Genomic DNA, 19,275 nt, shown 5'->3' on the forward strand with positions numbered 1-19,275 from the left:
TTTTTTTATCACTCGCGTGTGTGTGTGTGTGTGTGTGGGTGTGTGTGTGTGTGTGTGTGTGTGTGTGTGTGTGTGAGAGAGTGAGAGAGAGATTTGGTGGCTTTGTATGTTAATTTTGCCACTTTTTTGTAGCTTTGTACGGTATTATAATAGAATTTCATGCCGCCTAAATCCCGATAATTTGGTAAATTGTCAATTAAAAAAAAATAATTCTTTTATTTCCCTCTTTGCTCTATTTTTGCGTGTGCTGATTTGGAGCCTTTTTGTATCCCCTCCGTCACCCCCAAAAAAATTTAGTTCCTTGCTGGGTGTGTTTTTGTGAATGTCTGTCCTTTTGGACCAGAATAAAATAAAGTTTGCTACCACCTAACATCATTAATTCTGATTATTTAGGAAATTGTCACCAAAAAAAAAGCCCCCAAATCCTTTCCTTAACTGCATTTTTGTGAACGTTTGGGCGTGCGTGGCTTTCTGTCCTTTTGTACATGAAAAAGGATTTCACACCTTTTAACTGAATGAATCCCGATAATTTTGTAAACTCGCAATGATAAACATTAAATATGTAAACTCCCTTTTTTTTTTGTCTAAATGAATCCCATTAATTTAATACCTCTTAACTCTATTAATCCCAATAATTTGGTCTATAGTTAGTCCCAAAAATTCTCTTAATTTTTTCCAACCCTGGGAGGTTTTTTTGTTTGTTTGTTTTGTTTTTAGGAAAGCGTATTTACAGCTGAGCTGTCCTTTTAAAATTGTTAATTTATTTATTTGTTTATTTTTAACCTGCATAATTTAGAATTCAACGCCACTGTTAATCATAATCCAACTTTCTTGGCTCACTTCTTTGTGAGATCTGATGGACATCAAGTTTTTTTTTAGATGTCCCTTTTCATGTATGAAGGCTGCATTTTTTTTAAACCACCTTAATATTTGTCGTACTACCTCCTAATTTCCAGCAATCACAACACAACTTGACCATCGTCGATAATTAGTGCTCAACAAATAAGTCATTTAGCTCTTGTCCGTTTTGACTTCACAAACCAAACCTTGCTCGATTGTGAACCGGGCCCCCTTTACATTACCCTCTTTCTGATGCGTGTGCGCATGCGTGCGCACGTATCTGTGTGTGTGTCCGTGCGTGTGTGTGTTTGAAGTCTTTCCCATGAAGAGTGAATTATTCCTTGCGTTAATCATATGATATTAGGCATGGTTTCTTGCTTATAATCTCTCAGTATAGTCGCCGTCTGCCAAGAGAACGCATTAAAAATGGCGTCACGTGACCCATGGCCAGGCTTGTGGTCAATCTTTTAATTCCATTTTATTAGGCTGCACATAGTGTGTGTGTGTGTGTGTGTGTGTTTGTGTGTGTGCGTGTGCGTGTGCGTGTGTGCGTGTGTGCGTGTGTGTGTGTGTGTGTGTGCGTGTGCGCGCATATGGCTTGCGCTTGCTCTTTCACTTGAACTCTTTGGCCACTAATACAAGAACTGTGTCAAAAATTCTGCCCTCTCAGCAGACTTCCATGATGGCAGATTAATCCTACTTTTTGGACCAACAGCCATGTGGAAACCCGTCTGAATTTTGTCACGTATTCATGTTTTTGTATTAATTGACTATATACTGCAAAATTTGGTGGATTTTAAATTTTTTTGAATGATCCAATTATTTGAAAAATAAATGTCACAGAGTTTGAATCAATCGTGGATCCATACACAATACGGTGTATGCCAAGATCAATATTTACATTGCTTTGTTTTGTGCTATAGTGGTATCATGAGGCCTGGCCTGAACGCAATCCTCGGGCCGACTGGAAGCGGGAAGTCATCGTGAGTGAACCCGAGTTCTGGAATTTAAAAAAATAGGTGTCTGCTGCCATGAATGTTTGATTTTTTAATTTTTTTTATTATTATTACTCTTATTTTTTATGTCGTTCTGCAAAGTTTTTTGGATATTCTCGCTGCAAGGAAGGATCCCTCCGGCCTCTCGGGTGAAGTTTTAATTGACGGAGCACCGCAACCACCCAACTTCAAATGTCTGTCAGGCTACGTGGTCCAGGTACCTTTTTATGTCAAATTATTATTTACAAAACAAATGTCTGTGATTGATCAAAATGATCAATAATATTGTTAGATAATTAAAGATCCATTGATTTAATGTTTTTTTTGTTTGTTTTTTTTTAATATGGGAAGGTCTTGGAATGTTTCAATCTTATGTTTCCTGGCCAGTGGTGTATTCCTCAGTATAATGCAGAATTTTCCATACATCACATTTAGCATGTTTGGAAGCATATATTCTAAATCTATAATTCAGCTTTCAGTGAGTCAACCATACCGTAAGTATTTTTGTCAACACCAAAAAATAAATCAATTAACCCACAAGAAAATGGAAGCAACACAGAAAAAAACATACCATATGAAATGAAGATAAAAAGACTGTTGGAAATAAATTAGCATTTCATGTAAGCTCTAAATATGTTCTTTGGATACGGTTTGGGACAGCAGAGATAGCCTTGAAGGCCCTGACGGAGCGTCACTGAGCACATCCATGATATTAGCTAACATATTAGCCTAAACAACATGCTAAAACTGGGCCCATCAATGCTATTAATTAGCATGTGAGCCTAAATGACATGCTAGCACTAATGGTCAAACAAATGCGGACATTAGAACCTAACACAAATGGTATTAAGTCATCAAACTCACCTTTTGGCTCTTACACACGAGTTCTTCATCTGTACCAGGAGGACGTGGTCATGGGCACGCTAACAGTGAGGGAGAATCTCCGTTTCTCAGCAGCGTTGCGTCTACCCGTGCACGTGTCCGAGCGGGAAAAAGAGGCCCGCGTCAATCACCTCGTCGCAGAACTTGGTCTCGCCAAGGTGGCCGACTGCAAGGTGGACGATGAAATTATAGAGCAAATCTGTTTCAGGAGGGCGACTGTCCTAGAAATGTTCCCGTGACGTTCTTCGCAGGTCGGCACACAGATGACTCGTGGCATCTCGGGAGGCGAAAAGAAGCGGACCAACATGGGTATGGAGCTGATCATTGACCCTCCCGTGCTCTTCTTGGATGAGCCGACCACGGGCCTGGACGCCAGCACAGCTAACTCTGTCCTGCTGTTGCTCAGGAGGTAGCGACTCAAACGATGCAGTACTTTCTGTCTGTGATTTTTTAAAAATTATTTTTAGTACTGACTTGTTTGGCTACAGGATGGCCAATCAAGGGAGAACCATCATCATGTCCATCCACCAGCCTCGCTACTCCATCTACAGGCTCTTTGACTCGCTAACCTTGCTGGTTGGAGGCAAGATGGTGTACCACGGACCGGCACCAAACGCATTGGACTATTTCGCAAACATCGGTGAGCCCTGTCCCTCTATTGTTATTTTTTTAACTAACAAGTGTGACTTCTACAAAGCTCCAATAATAGTAAACATGCCGTGATCCATTTGAATGAAAAACCCTGACTCGCAAAGTTTTACTGTTCCACTCCAGGCCTCTTGGTGCTGCTCCAGCTGGATCTGGTTTGTGGTTGTTCCATTTGGCCCTAATACAAGTAAAATGCAGTACAGTGAACAGAATGAGAAAAAATTGTCTTGTCATGGCTATGGCCTGTGGCGTTACCCAGGGGTCAATCCTGAAACCGCTATTCTTCATGCTTCATTAGGCAAGTTAATACGGAGCTATAAAGTGTCCTCCCACAACTATGCAAAGGAGATCCAGCTCGACTTATCACTGATGCCTGCAGATTCACCCTGTCACTGCATCCAACAGATCAGTGTGTGGATACAAACAAATTTCTCCACCTGTACTCAAACAAGACTGAAATCATTGTCTGTGGCCGCCAGAAACAAAAAGAATGTGCCATCAGTCACCTTGAGACTATTTTTCTACAACCAAATAATCCGGTTTGATTAATGTGGGACTCAGACCTGAATTTTAACAACTGCATGAAATAAATAACATCAGTAGCCTTTAATCGTTGAAAAAAAAAATTCTTAAGTCTTTGACTTTGTCTTTCAGGATTTTCCTGCGAGCCCCACAACAACCCAGCCGACTTTTTTCTGGACGTGATCCATGGAGACTTCACCGTCACCAGCATGTCCAAAGTCGGCCTTTCTGAAGGTGATGCGGTGTGTTTACAATTCCATATATATGTGAATAAATCCATTTTATAACTCAAATGTGACCTTCACGTCTGTCTCCAGGGTTAGATTTGGACTTGGAGGAGCTGAGCAGCTCCAGGCAGAGCATGGAGGAGCGCCTGGTGGAGGAATACAAGAACAGTAGCTACTGCAGCGACACGCTGGCCCTGCTGCAGCGCATCGCTCTGGACAAGCGGCACTCGCCGCCGCCGACCTCCCGCACCGTCACCTATAACAGCTCCTTTGGCCACCAGATGCGTTGGGTGCTGCGCAGAACCTTTCAGAACCTCCTGCTGAACCCACAGACATCTGTGGCACAGGTACGCATTTGGAGTCTTTCACAAACTCCAAAGTTTGAGAATCGAAATTGTCTACGTAATCATCATGGACAATTTCGTATTCGTGGAGCGACAACAGTTTTATACATTTTCAATAAACCTAACAACTGGGTTTTTGTGAACTCTTGGGCATATATAGTATTTTGTATACTGTTAAGCCTTAAAAAAATGCACGTTTTCTTTTTTTTTTTTTCTTTCTTGCAAACATGGAAAAATTCCGAGTCTTCATTGTACCACACATTTGTGTTTTCATAAGCATCAAAGATGATTTGGTGGTGGATGAATGCTCTTGGGTCAGATCAACCTGACTTTTCAAAGCCTTGAGAAGTCCCCTCACTTTAAGAATTATTAACAGCCAATTGGGCCCAGTTAAGACCCCCCTTAATCCCACCAGCGGGGATCTGGACGGCGCAGGCGCCATAATCGGCTTTTGTGACTGCTGTGACCCGACTCTTGCCTCCTTTGGGCTTGATATCATATCTGGCGTAAGCCCCCCCACCCACCACCACCACCACCATCACCACCTTGAACTCAAACCTTGGCCCAGCGTGGCCACGGTTACGGGGCAAAGCATCACATGACGTTGTCACGGTTCATCACTCCCGTGCCTTACAGCTTATTAGCTGGTCCCCTCACCCTGGGAACCGCTTAGTTCTGTCATAATGTGTCAATTGTTGGGATTAAAACTTGTGTCCTATTTCTCTTTTCTCACTCTCTGCTGTCAAATCCTTCCCTCCCCCCCAACTTTCAACATCCCCTCGCTCCCACCGAGGTGGGGAGGGGGTGTCTTCCTCCTCGGTGGTCTGTGGGAGGGCGGTCTGTCCGCCCAGACTCTCTGTATAGAGTTTCTATTGCAAAAAAAAAATCTTATGTAGGTCTCAAGGTTTAACCTCCTAGATTCAAGCAAGTCCCAAGTTTCTTGAAGAGGGTCGCGGGGAGTCGCCGGACCCTATCCTACCACAATCGGGCGAGTGTACCACTACACCATCAGTGACTCGGTCATTTTTTTTTTCTTTTACATTTTATTACCAATACTTACACACAAATCCAGACATAAACTCCTGTGTGGAGTTTGCATGTTCTCCCCGGGCCTGCGTGGGTTTTCTCCGGGTACTCCGGTTTCCTCCCACGTTCCAAAAAACATGCGTGGCATGTTAATGGAACACTTGAAATTGTCCTCAGGGGTGTGTGTGAGCGCAGATGGTTGTTCGTCTCTTGTGTGCCCTGCGATTGGCTGGCAACCGGTTCAGGGTGTCCCCCGCCTATTGCCTGAAAGACAGCTGGGATAAATCCATGCATGATTCTCCAAATAGAATGCATGTAAAAATCTGCATTTGCGTCACCGTGTCTGCAGGTGGGGGTGCACATTTTCTTGGCTCTCATCGTTGGAGCCATTTTCTTCAGGGTCAAAGACGACCAGAGTGGCATCCAGAACAGAGTATAAAAAACACATGCAAGCACTCTAACACAAAAGCAGTCATCCATTTTTTTTTGAGAATTGAGTAAAATTAGTTAGATTTGGGGTTTTTTCTGGTTCCAGGTTAAAGAACAGCCCTCTATCTTTGAGAATTGAGTAAAATTAGTTAATTTTTTTTTTCTGGTTCCAGGTTAAAGAACAGCCCTCTAGTGGCAGAAATTCATAAACCCCCCCCAAAAAAATCCTATACGCCACCTCTACTGTACGCATTGAGAATTGCATTAATTCCTATGTGGATTCGCTAATCCTCTTAATGTTGGCACAAGCTGGTACGCACAAGGTCAGCAAAGCACATTTTAAAACCCAGCCAGTCTCCAGACCTTTCATAAGGTTGGACTGGACTAGTGGATGGGGCTTAAGCGGTGCCCTTGGAGAACTCCCGCGGAGAGGCGAGAGGGTCACAGAGTGGAAACCAGCTTTCACCTCTGTCTTCTTCTTCTTCCAGGATGGGGGCGCTCTTCTTCATCACAACCAACCAATGTTTCAGCACAGTGTCGGCGGCCGAGCTCTTCATCGCCGAGCGGAAGCTCTTCGCGTATGTTGTTGCTTCAGGATTGCCTGTTTTCAAGCCGTGACAAAACGGATGCCGGCCGGGCGTCGGCTACGTTCCATCGAAAATTGCGTCGAAGGCCAACGTTTTTACCGCATGCGACTCGCGACTGGTTGTTCCCGCAGACACGAGTACATCAGCGGCTACTACAGAGTGTCCGTCTACTTCCTGTCCAAGGTGCTGTCCGACGTGGCCCTCCGCACCGTCACCTCCGTTATCTTCAGCTGCGGCGTATACTTCATGATTGGTATGAACAGCACTATTAATTGGTTCTGGAAGAAATTTCTGAACTAGAAAATGTTAGTCGAGACGCGTTTTCCATTTAAATGCCCTAATCCGTTCCAACCCCCCCCCCCAAAATAAATAATAAATGTTTTTAAAGCATAAAATTGCATCAAAATATGTAACAAATACATGTTACAGTTAGATTATTGCACAATAAATGAGAATTGTGCATAACGTAAAAAATAAAGAAGAAAAATGATGGTCATTTAACTTTTATCCTCATCGTTTTCTGCCCTCTTTAGTTCATGTTCCGTCTCAGAAGTGGTTTTTGCCTGGTAAAGAACTGATCCAATGACAGCAATGCGCTTATTTTGTCTTGATTTGTAACTTGTTCAGGGCTGAAGTGCACTTTGTGCGCCTTCTCCGTGTTCACGCTGACGGTGACGCTGGTGGCGTACACGGCCACTGCCATGACCATGGCCATCTCGGCGGACCAGACGGTGGTGGCGCTCGCCAACATCTTCATGACCATCACTTTCGTTTTCATGATGGTGAGTGAACGTATCGTAATTGTCTGCGAAAGGCCGACTTTGTGATATGGTGATTGTGTTAAGTCACGATGGGTCGCCCGTGAAACTATTGGGAATGTAATTGTTGGTGACAACATTTTCCGAGGCAAAGAAGTTTTAGTTAACAAAATTAAAGTTAGAATATCATGAGAACAATTGTGTGATTTGAGGAAAAAAGTGATAGCGTAGAAGAAAGAGTTGTGATAAATCGGAATTTTACAAGGGAAAAAGTGTCATTTTTAAGAGTGAAGTTTTAATACCAGAAAACAACATTTAACAAAAAATTAAATTGGATAAAGATTGAATTTTACAATTAGTAAATGTAATTTTTTTTTTACATTTATTCCCCCAATTTTGTTGTCGCAGTCCGACTTTATTGTGGTAGTATCCCATGCTGGACGTGTATGTTTTTGTAGATCTTCTCGGGTCTTCTGGTGAACCTTCCAAGCATCATGCACTGGCTGGCCTGGCTCAAGTACTTGAGTATTCCTCGCTACGGCCTCGCGGTAAGTCCAGCTTCATGGAACAAACTTCCCCCTTTTGACTCTTAAACTTTTGGACCCTCAGGCCCTGAAGATCAACGAGTTTGTGGGGTTAAAATTCTGCCAGAACACCAACATGTCCGCGGCCGTGACCGCCTGCAACTACAGCGCGGGGCCCGCCGTCGGACTGACGTGAGTAGAAAAACGACTCCGCCGTCGTCTCCAGTTTGCTGGAGGAGCAGTCGGAGGTAGAAGCCAATCACAGATGAGCATTTTTTATTTAATAATTTTTTTTTGTGGTTGTGTTCCAGATGTACAGGGGAGCAGTATCTGGACTATCTGGGGATCCGGTATAACACGTGGGGCTTGTGGGAGAACCACGTGGCGTTAGCCGTCATGCTCGTTGCCTTCCTGTTCATTTCCTACCTGAAACTTCGCTACATTAAGAAGTTCACTTAAAAGAAGAAAAACATTTTTTTTCGCTCACAGCTATTCATGTTACCTTTGAAAGCTATTATTTATAAATATTCACCTCATTTTAAAAGTAGATGCGATTTTTACTGCCTGATTACCGTAACTACTGTAGATTTTTTTCTTGAAGTTAGCTCAGCGTTAACCATTTGTAATGGAACTGTTAATGAAAAGTTCTTTTGATATTTTGATTTGTTTCAAACAATTTGCACGATTGTATTCACATATAAATGTCGCCATGAAACCACAAATTGCTTTGTTTTTTTTTTTGTTTAATAATTAATCACAATAATGATGTATTAACCAAGATGTCTATAAGTCTATTTAAAATAATCTTTCCAAAAATATTTGATGCTGATTTAAAATTACGTGTACTTTTTTTTCTAGCACGTCAGATTTTTTTAAAAATATTTTCATTTTTTTTGTTTTTAAAGTTTGACCTCTAATGCTTGCGCAGTACGGATGTTACCTTGCTTTGGAATTTGTAGATGTGACAGTTCAGGAAAAAAAAAAATTCCACCCATTGCTGAACCCAACACGTAATTCATGAATATTACATTTGTTATAGAACAGTATTTTTATTTTTGTCATTATGCTGCTGTGCTTGGGGAAAAAAACAAGGGCAGATTTGATATCAATGCAAGAAAATCCATCTAAAAGTTTGCTTGTTTTTGGATTTAAATATTTTAAAATTGATCAGTATATATGAAAGAAAGAACAATACAATTATTACTATTTTGTGTTTAAAAAAAAAAAAGTGTGTTAAAAATGCCCCCCCCCCAAAAAAAGCTCTCAAGAACCACAATTTTGATAGTACTTTTATTTGACAATTTTTTTGTAAAAAGGCAGATAAGAAAATACTAAGGCACAGGATAAAATATAAACGCATGGGTTTCCCATGAACAATATTTGCACTCCAAATTGAAGTTTGTTTCAATATAGATTGTGTGTGCGCGCGCATTACATTGAGAATAATCTAGTTCAGTTGAAGCTTCGATGCAAAATGGACGCTTAACGCAAATACTGTGAATTAAAATCAACAAAATGAATAAAACGGTGCCTCTTTTGGTTTGTGTTCAAACGTGACAACGGAATGTGAAATGTGTGCAAAAAAATGCAGCAAAGACAAATTTTAGGAAGTTTGCTACAAAGGCGCATGAACGCCACACTGCAAAGGAAAGAAAAGTATGGAATAAAAGTACACAAAGGAACAGAATAAGGTCGTACAAATTCGAGGATACAGTATTGATTTTCGTCGTACTATGAAAAATGTTTAATTGTAGTATTAAAACAAAAGTCTGAATTTTATGAGATTTTTTTTTTCATGGGAGTTAAGATAAGTTGGATTGCGATGAGAATTTTTTTTTCAGCGTGGTGGTCCCTTCATAGTAGTCTCTCATCAATTTTGTGATTTGACATAAGGTGAACCGGCTCTGTACTGTCAATGAATCATGCGAGGTGACTTCTGACCTTGTTGTACTTGCTCTTATTTTGGTTTGCAACCAAGGAATCCCTTCGTGGGTTTTTTTGTTTACCTTGCTTTTTACACTTGAGCGCTACCACTGCCGTCTGCGGTGTCGATGGACAGTGAGGAAGGGGAACGGGGGCGGGGCCGCGGCGTGGCTGCGCCGGTGTGGGGGTGGCCCACCAGCGAGGAGACGTCGTCCGACTCCCAGCGCTCCAGCTCCTCCCTCACCAGCCGCTCCTGCTCGCTGTGGGCGTCGACGTCCCGACCGCTGCCGCGCTCCTCCTGACGACATACAGTGACCAGTACGAGAGAGAAATCGTTACATGTTGTTATATTGAGAGGTTTGGGGCTAGGCGTTAGGGGTTAGGGTTCGGGGTTTAGGGGCTACGGTAAGGGCCTCGGGTTTCGGGGTAGGAGTTAGGGTTAGGAGTTCAGGTTGACTGTTCGGGGTTCGGGGCTAGGGTTTGGGATTAGGAGTTAGGGTTAGGATTCAAGGTTAGGGGCTAGCAGTTGGGGTTAGGGTTCAGGATTAGGGGCTAGGAGTTAGGGTTTAGGGTTAGGGTTTTGGGGCTAGGGTGAGGGTTCAAGGTTAGGGGCTAGGGTTTAGGGTGAGGAGTTAGTGTTAGAGTTTGGGGTATGGGCTAGGGTTCAGGGCTGGGGCTAGGGTTCAGGGCTACGGTAAGGGGCTAGGGTTTAGGGGTCAGAGTTAGGGCTAGGGTTGAGGGTTAGGGTTGACTGTTCGGGGTAACATCACCCTTTTGACTACGATGACTTGATTTTTCTTTTGCACTGATGTTCTCACAAAACAGCAACGAAAGTGGTGAACTCCATTGTGCTCATTTTTAAATTGAGTGCAGAGAATAATAGAGAAAAAAAAATCATATCTCTCAGGTGAATACTGCTCTAAATCAAGATTTTGTTCCAATTTTGACATAAATTTCCAAATCGGCCCGGGCCCTGCTACTAGTATTAGCATATGACAAAATGGAGTTAGCACACTTTACCTGTCAGTCTGTCTTTATTCTTGTAACAATGTGAAATCAATTGGTCAAATAATGTTTTTTTTTATTTTTCAACACGGTGGTCCCTCATACTGGTCTCTCATTCATCCTTCATTTTCCCGACAGTGTTTTTGTGATTTGACGTACCTCCATGGCTCCTTCGAAGAGCCTTCCCAACACGTCCCTCCTTTTGAGGGTGACCCTCTCCATGGCCTCCAGCTTGACGATGACGGCGTCGATCTTGGACACGATGCTGCCGATGGAGTGCTCCATCCTGTCCACGCGTCTCACCAGCCTGCCAACGACAACACGGACGTCACGGGCGGCCAACCGGCAACCTTCCCACCGTTGGCTTCGATAATTTTGTGCGTACACTTGGAACTCCTCGTAGGAGACGCCACCCGAGCTGCTGCCGCGGCGCCGCGAACTGTGCCCGCTGTCCTCGTCGTCGTCCTCCTCCGAGTCGTCCTGGCCGCGAGGCGGCAGGCTGCGCCCGCTGCACGCTCGGGTTAAGGAGTTGCGCTCCAGATCCAAATCCTCCTGCAAACACATTTGGTGTCATTTTTTAAATTTTAATCGAAACTGTGAAAAAAAACAACAGGTTTGCTGTTTTTTTGTGTCAACATAAAAAAAACTCACAAATACTTTAATCCAAAATGTGGTATTATCTTGAAATGACATCTATTTGCTGGTTTAACCCCCAATAAATAAATAAATAAAAATAAAACATTTCTTATTTTACTTTGTTCAGTATGCATATTCATAGTTGAGATTTTTTTTCTTGCAATATTAGAACACTTTTTTTTTGTTATGTTAAAACTCTTGTTTGCAATGTGTCCATTTTTGGTAAGATTACATTTGTGCTCACATAAAAGTATACTGTAATATTCAGTAATAGTTCACAAAAAAAAAAAGATAATTTTTCTTCATATTATTGCAACCTTTTTACTTGGAATAAAAAAAATTATATTGATTTGTAATACTAAATATAATCCTTTTTTCCCTTGAAAGATTACAAGAAAAATGTATTTACGTAGGTTTTGTAACCTGAATGGTTTCGTCTAAAATGCCGAACCCCCGCACACCTAAAAAATTAATTGCTGTTTTTCCAGTGGACCCTGACAAGATGTACTGTATAATTAAAATGGAAATTTTGTGATATTTTTTTTTTGTGTTCGGTGAAGTCATAATATTATGAGAATATAATAGTACAAGAAGAATCCTTTTAAGATTAATAGTCATCAAATCATGAGAACAAAGTCAGAATGTGAAATTAAGAAAACATTGATGTCGTGGTCCGCCATTTTGTTTTGGGGGTTCACAACACTTCACGCGTGGCCTCCATTTTGATGACACGAGACCCTGAAATGACGGATGGCGGATGATCTTTATACGAACTCGTTCCTTCTCCAGGTCGTCTCTCATCTGCTGGTGGTCGTGTTCCGTCAGCTCCTGATCACCGTCGTGGTCATACTTGGCAAAGATGGCCTGGATCTCGGCATCCGTGTGGCCCTTCCTGTGCCATGGCAGCACCGACAACAAATTCATATCAGACACAAAAATGAAAAGAAATTCCGGCAAACCTATTGGCTGGTTTTGTACTCAAGCCAAAACAAGTTAAGAATATTTTGTAGCATCTTAGGAACTAAGTGATTGAAGGAATTTAGCATAGACAAAAGTAGTCGTTTACCGCCATCTTGTGGTTTCTTCGACAATTGCACGACATTTTGCTTCAAATAAAATTAAATTGATCAGAATTGAACAACTTTTTCCTCATAATTTGAAATTATTTTTCTGTCTTTTGTCTTGTTACGGAGGTCACAAACTCACCCCTTTAAATGCTGCCTGAGTTCATCCAAGGTGAGCTTGCCTCCGGCCCGACGCAGACCGTCCGAGATGTCGTCCACCGCCGTCTTCTTCAGCCTGAGCTTCATCAAGGCTTTGTTGCAACCCTTGACGGGAGCGCTTTTTAAATTGGACGCTCCTTTAACTTGATGCGGGCTATAAAAAAGCGGATGGCGCCTCTTTACCTTCTTGATGAGGTCGCTCATCTCCATGTCACACCTCTGCTGAGACATGTCCGCCTTCACCTCGGAGTACGTGTCATTGATGATGGCCAAGAACATGTTCTGTGGCGGAGGACGGACGGGGACGATGCGTCAGCGGAGAGCATTTGGCAGATGCTTGCGTGGGTTGCGCGAGTGCGCGCTCACCATGAGGATGAAGAAGATGAAGAAGACGAAGGTGGTGAAGTAGACGGGCCCCAGAACCGGGTTGGCCTCCTCGATCTCGGAGAACTCAAAGTCTCCCAGGATGATGCGGAATTGAGTAAAACTGCACAAAAGGGGCAAGATTTTAATTAAATACATGTTATTTAAATATATGGATGTACATTTATTACAAAGGTGCAGCTGTTTTGGTGAGCAACAGGGTTGAAATGGGTAATTGCGGCCAAATGTTGATTATTTTTCTTCAGGGGGAAAATGTGTTTATTTGAGGTGAGGCTTTTTTTTCCATCAATGACACACCCAGCTTTTAATATTGAGGTTTTTTTTGTTTGTTTTTACTAGCTAGCTCATTTTTTGCCTCAGTGCTGCTTCTTTATTTTGTTTTTCTGAGGGGTAAAATTGGCGTATTTGAGGAAATGTTTCGAATAAACACTTGAGAATTCATTCAGATGCGGCATGTAATAATGCAGAGGCCACTATTTGGGGAAAATTCTTGCGGGCACGTGGTGGTGTCAGATGTCAGAGTAAATGTTGTCATTGCTGGGGGATGTCGCTGTTTTGGTTAGCAAAAGAGTTCAAATATAAACTTGCAGCGAGCAATTGATGCCACCTGTTACCTTTCGTGAGGCGAGTGGGGGGCGGGTCTATCTGAGGTAAGGTATTTATTTGTTCAACTAAGGTATGGCATCAACTACGGTATTATTTATTTATTATTATTACATCGCTTAATGTAATTACTTGAAAGACAATACAGCGACCGAGCAACACGGAGTAGTGTCAGATGTAATAATTGGGGTAATTATTGCTTCTGTTCTGCTGTTCTAGTTAGCAACAGCGTACGAATGAAGATTTCCAAAGTTCAGCCGATGAGTGGCGCAGAAGCACTCGAATGAATGACGGCGGATAGTGCGCATTCTTGAAAGTATTGCTCATCTTACATGCTGGCCTGGAAGGTGCTGAAGTCGTCGACTTGAGTTCCAAAGAGCAGGTAGGCCAGCTGGGCGTACGCCAGGAAGATGATGAAGAACATGATGGCAAAACCAACCAGGTCCTTGGCACAGCGAGACATGGTGCCCGTCAGCTGACTCATGGTCTTGTTGAAGTTGATAAACTTGAAGAGCTGTGGGAAGGGATTACAATGACAACTACATTCTCTGAACTATTCCATCTTTGTTGTCATAAACCTACAACTTTTCTTTTTTTTTTTCCAGCTCAGACTTTTTTTCCCTTGTACAGTGAAACTCCTCTACAACGAAACCTAAATAAAGAGATCACTTAGATGTTTTTTGTGTGTGTTTGTGTTTACGTCTAAGATCAAATTTGCTCGAGTGAAAAGTCCCCTGTTGTGAAAAATATCTGGGTGCAAACATGATTTTGTTGTAGAGGAGTTCTACTGTAAAATGTTTTTCTTCTCCTATTACTTCTTTACTCATTTAAAAAAAAAGATCTTGTCCAACAAGACATAAAACATCTTTAATAAACCGTACCCAGGAAAAAAAAAACGTCCTTGGTGGAAGTAGTAATAAGCTAATTGCTTTTCATTTAAAATACTGGAGTCGGCATACATACCTTAACCCAGGAAAAGAAGACGATGACCGCCACCACGTTGTTGAACTGAAGCTGCAGGTTGGCCAGAGGTTCGAACGTGGGGTGAGTGGTGTGGTTCTCCAGCAGGGTCTTGAGCAGGTGGCTGACCGTGGCTGTTCTTGTTATATTCATGATGATGGCCGCCACACTCAGCTACAAAAAAGGAGGCCACAAACAGACGATTCACAACAGCCTTGTGATGAACACAGAATATCGGAACATCTATCAACGGCTGTGTTTCTTGACATCGTATATTAGCATTTGTGTGGCATGAAAGTGAAGTTTAGAACTCAAGAAAAAGGAATGTTACAAAGGAACGAAGCAATACGTTGCATTGTGGTAAATCATAGATTGGGTTGGATTGGGGTGAGGCCGTTGTTTCAGCGGACAGCACACCTGGCAATAAACTGGGAGCAACTATTTGGAAAAAAAAAAAGTTACAGCTCTATTTTCTTGACCGGCGCGCGGCGTGAATCGGCATGGCACAAATCGGTCTGCCAAAGTGAAAATTTGTGGTACCACTTGCTATTTCTTCAAGAAGGGTCTTAGTGTAAATAGTGACGCATGGCGGTTGGTATCGTCATCGTACAAGAAATTTGTGCTGCTGTTTTGGTTCGCGACAGACTTAAAAATGAGTAATCGCAGCCATCTAGTGGGAGGTACCAGTGATCAGATTCAACTGAGAGACGGTTTGAGTGCTGCTGTTTTGGTTAGCAACAGAGTGAAAAATGTGTCTATGAATTGACTTTTACAACATGATTTTTTCACCCAAAAAGAGAGACATGTATTGGTCTTAAGTGGTCCATGCACCAATTGTTCACCAATTGGGGGGGGGGGGGGGGGGGGGGGGGTTAAAAAAAAAAAAAAAAAAGACAGCCGCTATTTGAGGAATAGTCGCGATAGCATGAGCAGATACGTACAGTGACGATCAAGACGTCCAGACAGTTCCACAGGTTCCGGAAGTAATGCAGGCGGTGGATGCGGATCTCCAGCACCTCCTCCACCACGTAGTAGAGAATGAAGAGGCAGAAGATGACCTCGCACAGGCCCACAAAGTAGTCCCAGCTGGATACATATCGGATCAGACGCACCGTCTGGAACTGCCAGGATGTCACCACGCCGCCAGTCGCTGGGAACTCCACCAACAACCTGACAATGTTTGGACACCATCAGGTATGCTGCTCGGGAAATATATAATTATAGTTGTAGTTATGAGGGGCAGGGTTAAAGTTAGCAGACCCCACAATGAACTAAAGTCGGACATTGTTCCTCCAAATCGTTACTATAGCATGTGGGACAAATTTCCTCTGTCACTTGAAAGAAAAGTAGATGTCGTTTGGGATGACATTTTGCTTGCGCCTCTTCTGAAGAAATTGGTGGGCGGCTTGCACAGTGCGGTCTCTCTAAATGCACCCTTCCGAGTTTAGGTCATTGCATTCTATTCGTTAACCACTATGTGGCACTCGATTCTACACAGTGTATGTTTAAACGTCATCTTTAGTCATATGACTACAATCCTTTGCTCATAAATATAAATAAATACAATAAAAAAATAAAACATGCCTCTTTTCTCATATCACCTTCCCTAAAAAAATGGCTGCTTTGTCTTTCAATATTGTTTCACACTGATCTTGCAAATTTACCCTGAAAAATCATTGCTTACGGATGAGATTTCTTTGGAAGAACAACAAATACGTAAGAAAGACTCTCCAGAACTTCCACTAACAACCCAGGCTAAACTTAGCTCCTCCCGGACATTCTAAGACTTTAAACAGTCGTGATGTGTCACTTCTATTGAATAATTATTGCATGACACCACCGTCCAGCTTTTGGTGCCACCTTGGGGAGTTTTTAAGTCAATAACAGAGGATATCTCCCCCCAAAAAAAATCTGCAAATTCAAGATTATGCGAAAATGCCAAACTACAAATACACAGGGGTTCCCTTATACAAATGTAATAAAAGTGTGCCTTCATGCAGACAATTCTCACCTGACAATACAGAAGAGGTTGATGTTACCGTTGTAGACCGCAAAGTCAAGGAAAACGGCTCGGGTGCCTCGATCGAGCCACAGGCGGTCTTTGAGGAAGCGCAGCCGGACCGCCGACTCCTCCCTTGTCCGGGACAGGTCTTGGTAGTATCCCCCGCCGCCATATTTGGACACGCGACCCCAGTGGCTGCTCCCGTTGGCGCCGGCCTCCGTCACGTACGTCCACGCAGTCCCGTTCCCGGGCCCGAAGGGGGCGGTGTCCTCATTGGCTCGCGAGTAGGCGTCGTAGCAGTCGCGGACTTGGTCGCGTAGATCCTCGTGCACGCTGCACGACTCGTTGCGGACCTTGACCTGCCGGAGGCGCGGCACCCCGAGCAGGAGGTTCTCGTAGAAGATGAGAGTGTGGTTCTCGGGCAGGCTATTGTTGTTGTACCACACTTCCCAGTACATTCCGTTGAGGAAAGGCCCCTCTGTGAACTAGAAGGACGAGGAGACATGATGACCGCAGTTACCCCAAATGAGTCGTCAACCAATGATGCAGTGAGATAAATTAATAATGATGTTTAAAAAAAAAAAAAAAAAAAACAGACCAGGTCCTCGGGCCATACTTTGCCCAACTGTGCTAATAGCGGTTTGTGGTACTGTTGTGATGACAGCATTCTGCGATATACCTTCCAGAAGTCCTCCATAGTTGAAAGGCTCCTAAATGTGGCTGCCTCTCCAGGGGAAATGGGTGTATCCAAGAAAAGCTGCGACATGACTTTGGTGTAGTAATACATGTTGGTGCTCACCATCCCGTACGTCACTGGACACCATTTCACACACACGCATACGCGCACACGCACACACAAGCACACACACAAATATATACGTTGCATGGTTCTTTTACAGAAATATCCAGTACACAACAGTCAGGGCTCCAGACTATCCTTTTTTTTTTTTTTTAAATGAGGGAGCACAGCGGCCCTTCACCTCAAGTATTAGCGGCGCAAATTCAACCTGTCAATTTTCAGGTGGAAAATCAAAGCTGTAATATAGTCGGGACAGCCATAACGCCTTGACAGGGGTGTGAAGTTTAAGGCCCCACTCTAATTTCTCCTGCCCTACTGTGTTTACAGCAATTGCCGCAGTTCATTTTTGTTACACAATGGTATCTGATTGTGAGACTCCACGGTAGAGTGTGACTGCTTACGCAGTTAGGTCAATATCCCATTTCACTGGGCTCTGCAACAATACAAGTCAATATTAAAAAGAGCAGCTTCTCCAGCTCTGCATCGTATAATGTGCCAGGAAACTTTTTCCTGAACCGCCCTTAACCACAAACTGGCAGTTTTTTTTTTTTTTTTACTGAAGCAGCAAAAAGAAAAGAGCAAAATGTAACCGTGACCATTCGGCACACTTGAGAACCATATGCTCTTAATTTTCTGGCCCGTCGCGTAATTTAATCCCTGCGCCCTGTTATTCCGTCTGCTCAACTCATTAATGGTGATTTTTGTTCAGTTTTCTAGGTCACCGGTGAAATTTCAAATTTCAGTCAATTACTTACGGATGCAAACGGTGATGAGGAAGGCCACATAAGTGAGCATCTCTCTCAAAACATTCCACAAGTAACGTTCCCGACTGTTGTTGTTGTCCTCCATCAACTCCGTACCCCACAGAACTGCAACCAAGGAGAGAAAGTATAGTTTTTTTCGTGGTCCCTCTCGGAAGTGTTGGGTTTGCTATTATTTTTTTCGATGAACAAATGGCCTTTTCGATAAACGGATAAATCATTTCACCTAACTCTAGATTTTAGGATGGAAATGGGGTGTCAAGAGAAAGAAGAGCGTCTTACTTCTAATTTTTTGGAGTATCTGCTTCATGCAGCTGCTGTGCTCACGCCTGCCCCGCTGCCCCTCGTCCCCACTCGGGCTTGGGTAGGCTCCTCCACCGTGGATGTGGGGGCCGCCGCCTCCTCCGCCGCCGGCGTTGTAGCTGCCCAGAGCGCTGCTGCAACTGCTGTTGCTGGAGGCCGTGGACGCCGACCTCCTCCCGGGGCTGGCTGGAGGCCAGTCCGCTGCCATGATCTCGTCACCGGCCTCGAAACCCGGGTTGTCTCGGCTCCAGGCTTGTCTGGATGGCGGCGACGGGGTACCGGCGACGATTCCTCCGATCGCCGAATCCTGACGCTGGTGCTGGTGCTGGATGTTCTCCATTTCGATGCCCTCGCTCGCCTCGGAGGAGTGCGGCGAGCGGGCGGTGTGCTGGGGTTTTATCCGCGATGATGAGCTCATGGTACTCGGACTACTTTTTTAATCCAAACGATCATACGTCACGGATGAGTTTAACAGTTGGAATATCACACCTCCCCTCAAAAGAAAACTTACAAAAAGACACAAATGTTACAAGGCGAAACGGGAGGTAATTAATAAAGTTGTAAAGGATAAAAAGTGACTTCTTTCTTGACGGGCTCCTACCTAACTCGACGTCGTTGCCCCAAAATCCTTCCGACTAGCTTCGCCTCTAAAATGGCTCACGTCGCACCCCAAAAAATAAACACGCAAAAAAACATGCCTTGGATAGCTTTAAGTTGTTGTTTCTTTGTTGCTTTCTTCTACAAACACTACAGAAGATGACAAATCATCGTGTTTGCGTGAAAAAGATGAGAGCGAGAAAAGTTTTCTCGTCTCTGGACAGCCATCTTGTTCTTTCGCACCCCAACACACGCACACACGCACACACACACGCGCACACGCACGCACGCACGCAC

The 19,275-nt window shown here is 43.5% G+C and overlaps 2 protein-coding genes across 4 annotated transcripts; one reads left to right on the forward strand and one right to left on the reverse strand.

Annotated features, from left to right (window-relative positions):
* Window positions 1-1,664: 1,664 nt before the first annotated feature.
* On the forward strand, window positions 1,665-8,246 carry abcg2d (ATP binding cassette subfamily G member 2 (JR blood group)). 3 transcript variants are annotated; one of them, XM_019862019.1, is made up of 14 exons: window positions 1,665-1,823; window positions 1,938-2,052; window positions 2,738-2,890; window positions 2,969-3,126; window positions 3,206-3,357; window positions 4,020-4,121; window positions 4,205-4,461; window positions 5,834-5,913; window positions 6,399-6,491; window positions 6,632-6,753; window positions 7,128-7,282; window positions 7,717-7,806; window positions 7,868-7,974; window positions 8,094-8,246. In XM_019862019.1, exons 1-14 carry the CDS (start codon window positions 1,675-1,677, stop codon window positions 8,239-8,241), a joined length of 1,881 nt encoding a protein of 626 aa, XP_019717578.1. In that variant the 5' UTR covers window positions 1,665-1,674; the 3' UTR covers window positions 8,242-8,246. The 3 variants fall into 3 exon arrangements, with proteins under 3 accessions (XP_019717578.1, XP_019717577.1, XP_019717579.1); XM_019862018.1 differs by having other exon boundaries at window positions 5,834-5,916; window positions 6,402-6,491; window positions 8,094-8,241; XM_019862020.1 differs by having other exon boundaries at window positions 4,211-4,461; window positions 8,094-8,241.
* Window positions 8,247-9,091: 845 nt separating this feature from the next.
* On the reverse strand, window positions 9,092-19,247 carry pkd2 (polycystic kidney disease 2). Its single transcript, XM_019862605.1, has 14 exons — window positions 18,361-19,247; window positions 18,073-18,186; window positions 17,198-17,331; window positions 16,528-17,003; window positions 15,458-15,686; window positions 14,520-14,690; window positions 13,889-14,070; window positions 12,936-13,056; window positions 12,753-12,851; window positions 12,553-12,674; window positions 12,121-12,238; window positions 11,096-11,262; window positions 10,870-11,017; window positions 9,092-10,003 (listed from the first exon to the last, which is right to left on the reverse strand). The coding sequence occupies exons 1-14, from the start codon at window positions 18,797-18,799 to the stop codon at window positions 9,797-9,799; spliced, it is 2,727 nt and encodes a 908-aa protein (XP_019718164.1). The 5' UTR covers window positions 18,800-19,247; the 3' UTR covers window positions 9,092-9,796.
* Window positions 19,248-19,275: the final 28 nt, after the last annotated feature.

The sequence above is a fragment of the Hippocampus comes genome, unplaced genomic scaffold (assembly GCF_001891065.2).
Source record: "Hippocampus comes isolate QL1 unplaced genomic scaffold, H_comes_QL1_v1.1 scaffold7, whole genome shotgun sequence".
Taxonomy (NCBI): domain Eukaryota; kingdom Metazoa; phylum Chordata; class Actinopteri; order Syngnathiformes; family Syngnathidae; genus Hippocampus; species Hippocampus comes.

Excerpts from the sequence above, each read along its gene's own strand:
- abcg2d (XM_019862019.1), top strand. The coding sequence starts at position 1,675 with ATGTCACAGAGTTTGAATCAATCGTGGATCCATACACAATACGGTGTA. Across the intron at positions 4,462-5,833 it reads CACAGACATCTGTGGCACAG|GTGGGGGTGCACATTTTCTT; the intron begins GTACGCATTTGG and ends CCGTGTCTGCAG. Across the intron at positions 7,975-8,093 it reads GGGCCCGCCGTCGGACTGAC|ATGTACAGGGGAGCAGTATC; the intron begins GTGAGTAGAAAA and ends GTTGTGTTCCAG.
- pkd2 (XM_019862605.1), bottom strand. The coding sequence starts at position 18,799 with ATGAGCTCATCATCGCGGATAAAACCCCAGCACACCGCCCGCTCGCCG. Across the intron at positions 13,057-13,888 it reads AGCACCTTCCAGGCCAGCAT|TTTTACTCAATTCCGCATCA; the intron begins GTAAGATGAGCA and ends CCTTTTGTGCAG. Across the intron at positions 10,004-10,869 it reads TCTTCGAAGGAGCCATGGAG|GAGGAGCGCGGCAGCGGTCG; the intron begins GTACGTCAAATC and ends GTATGTCGTCAG.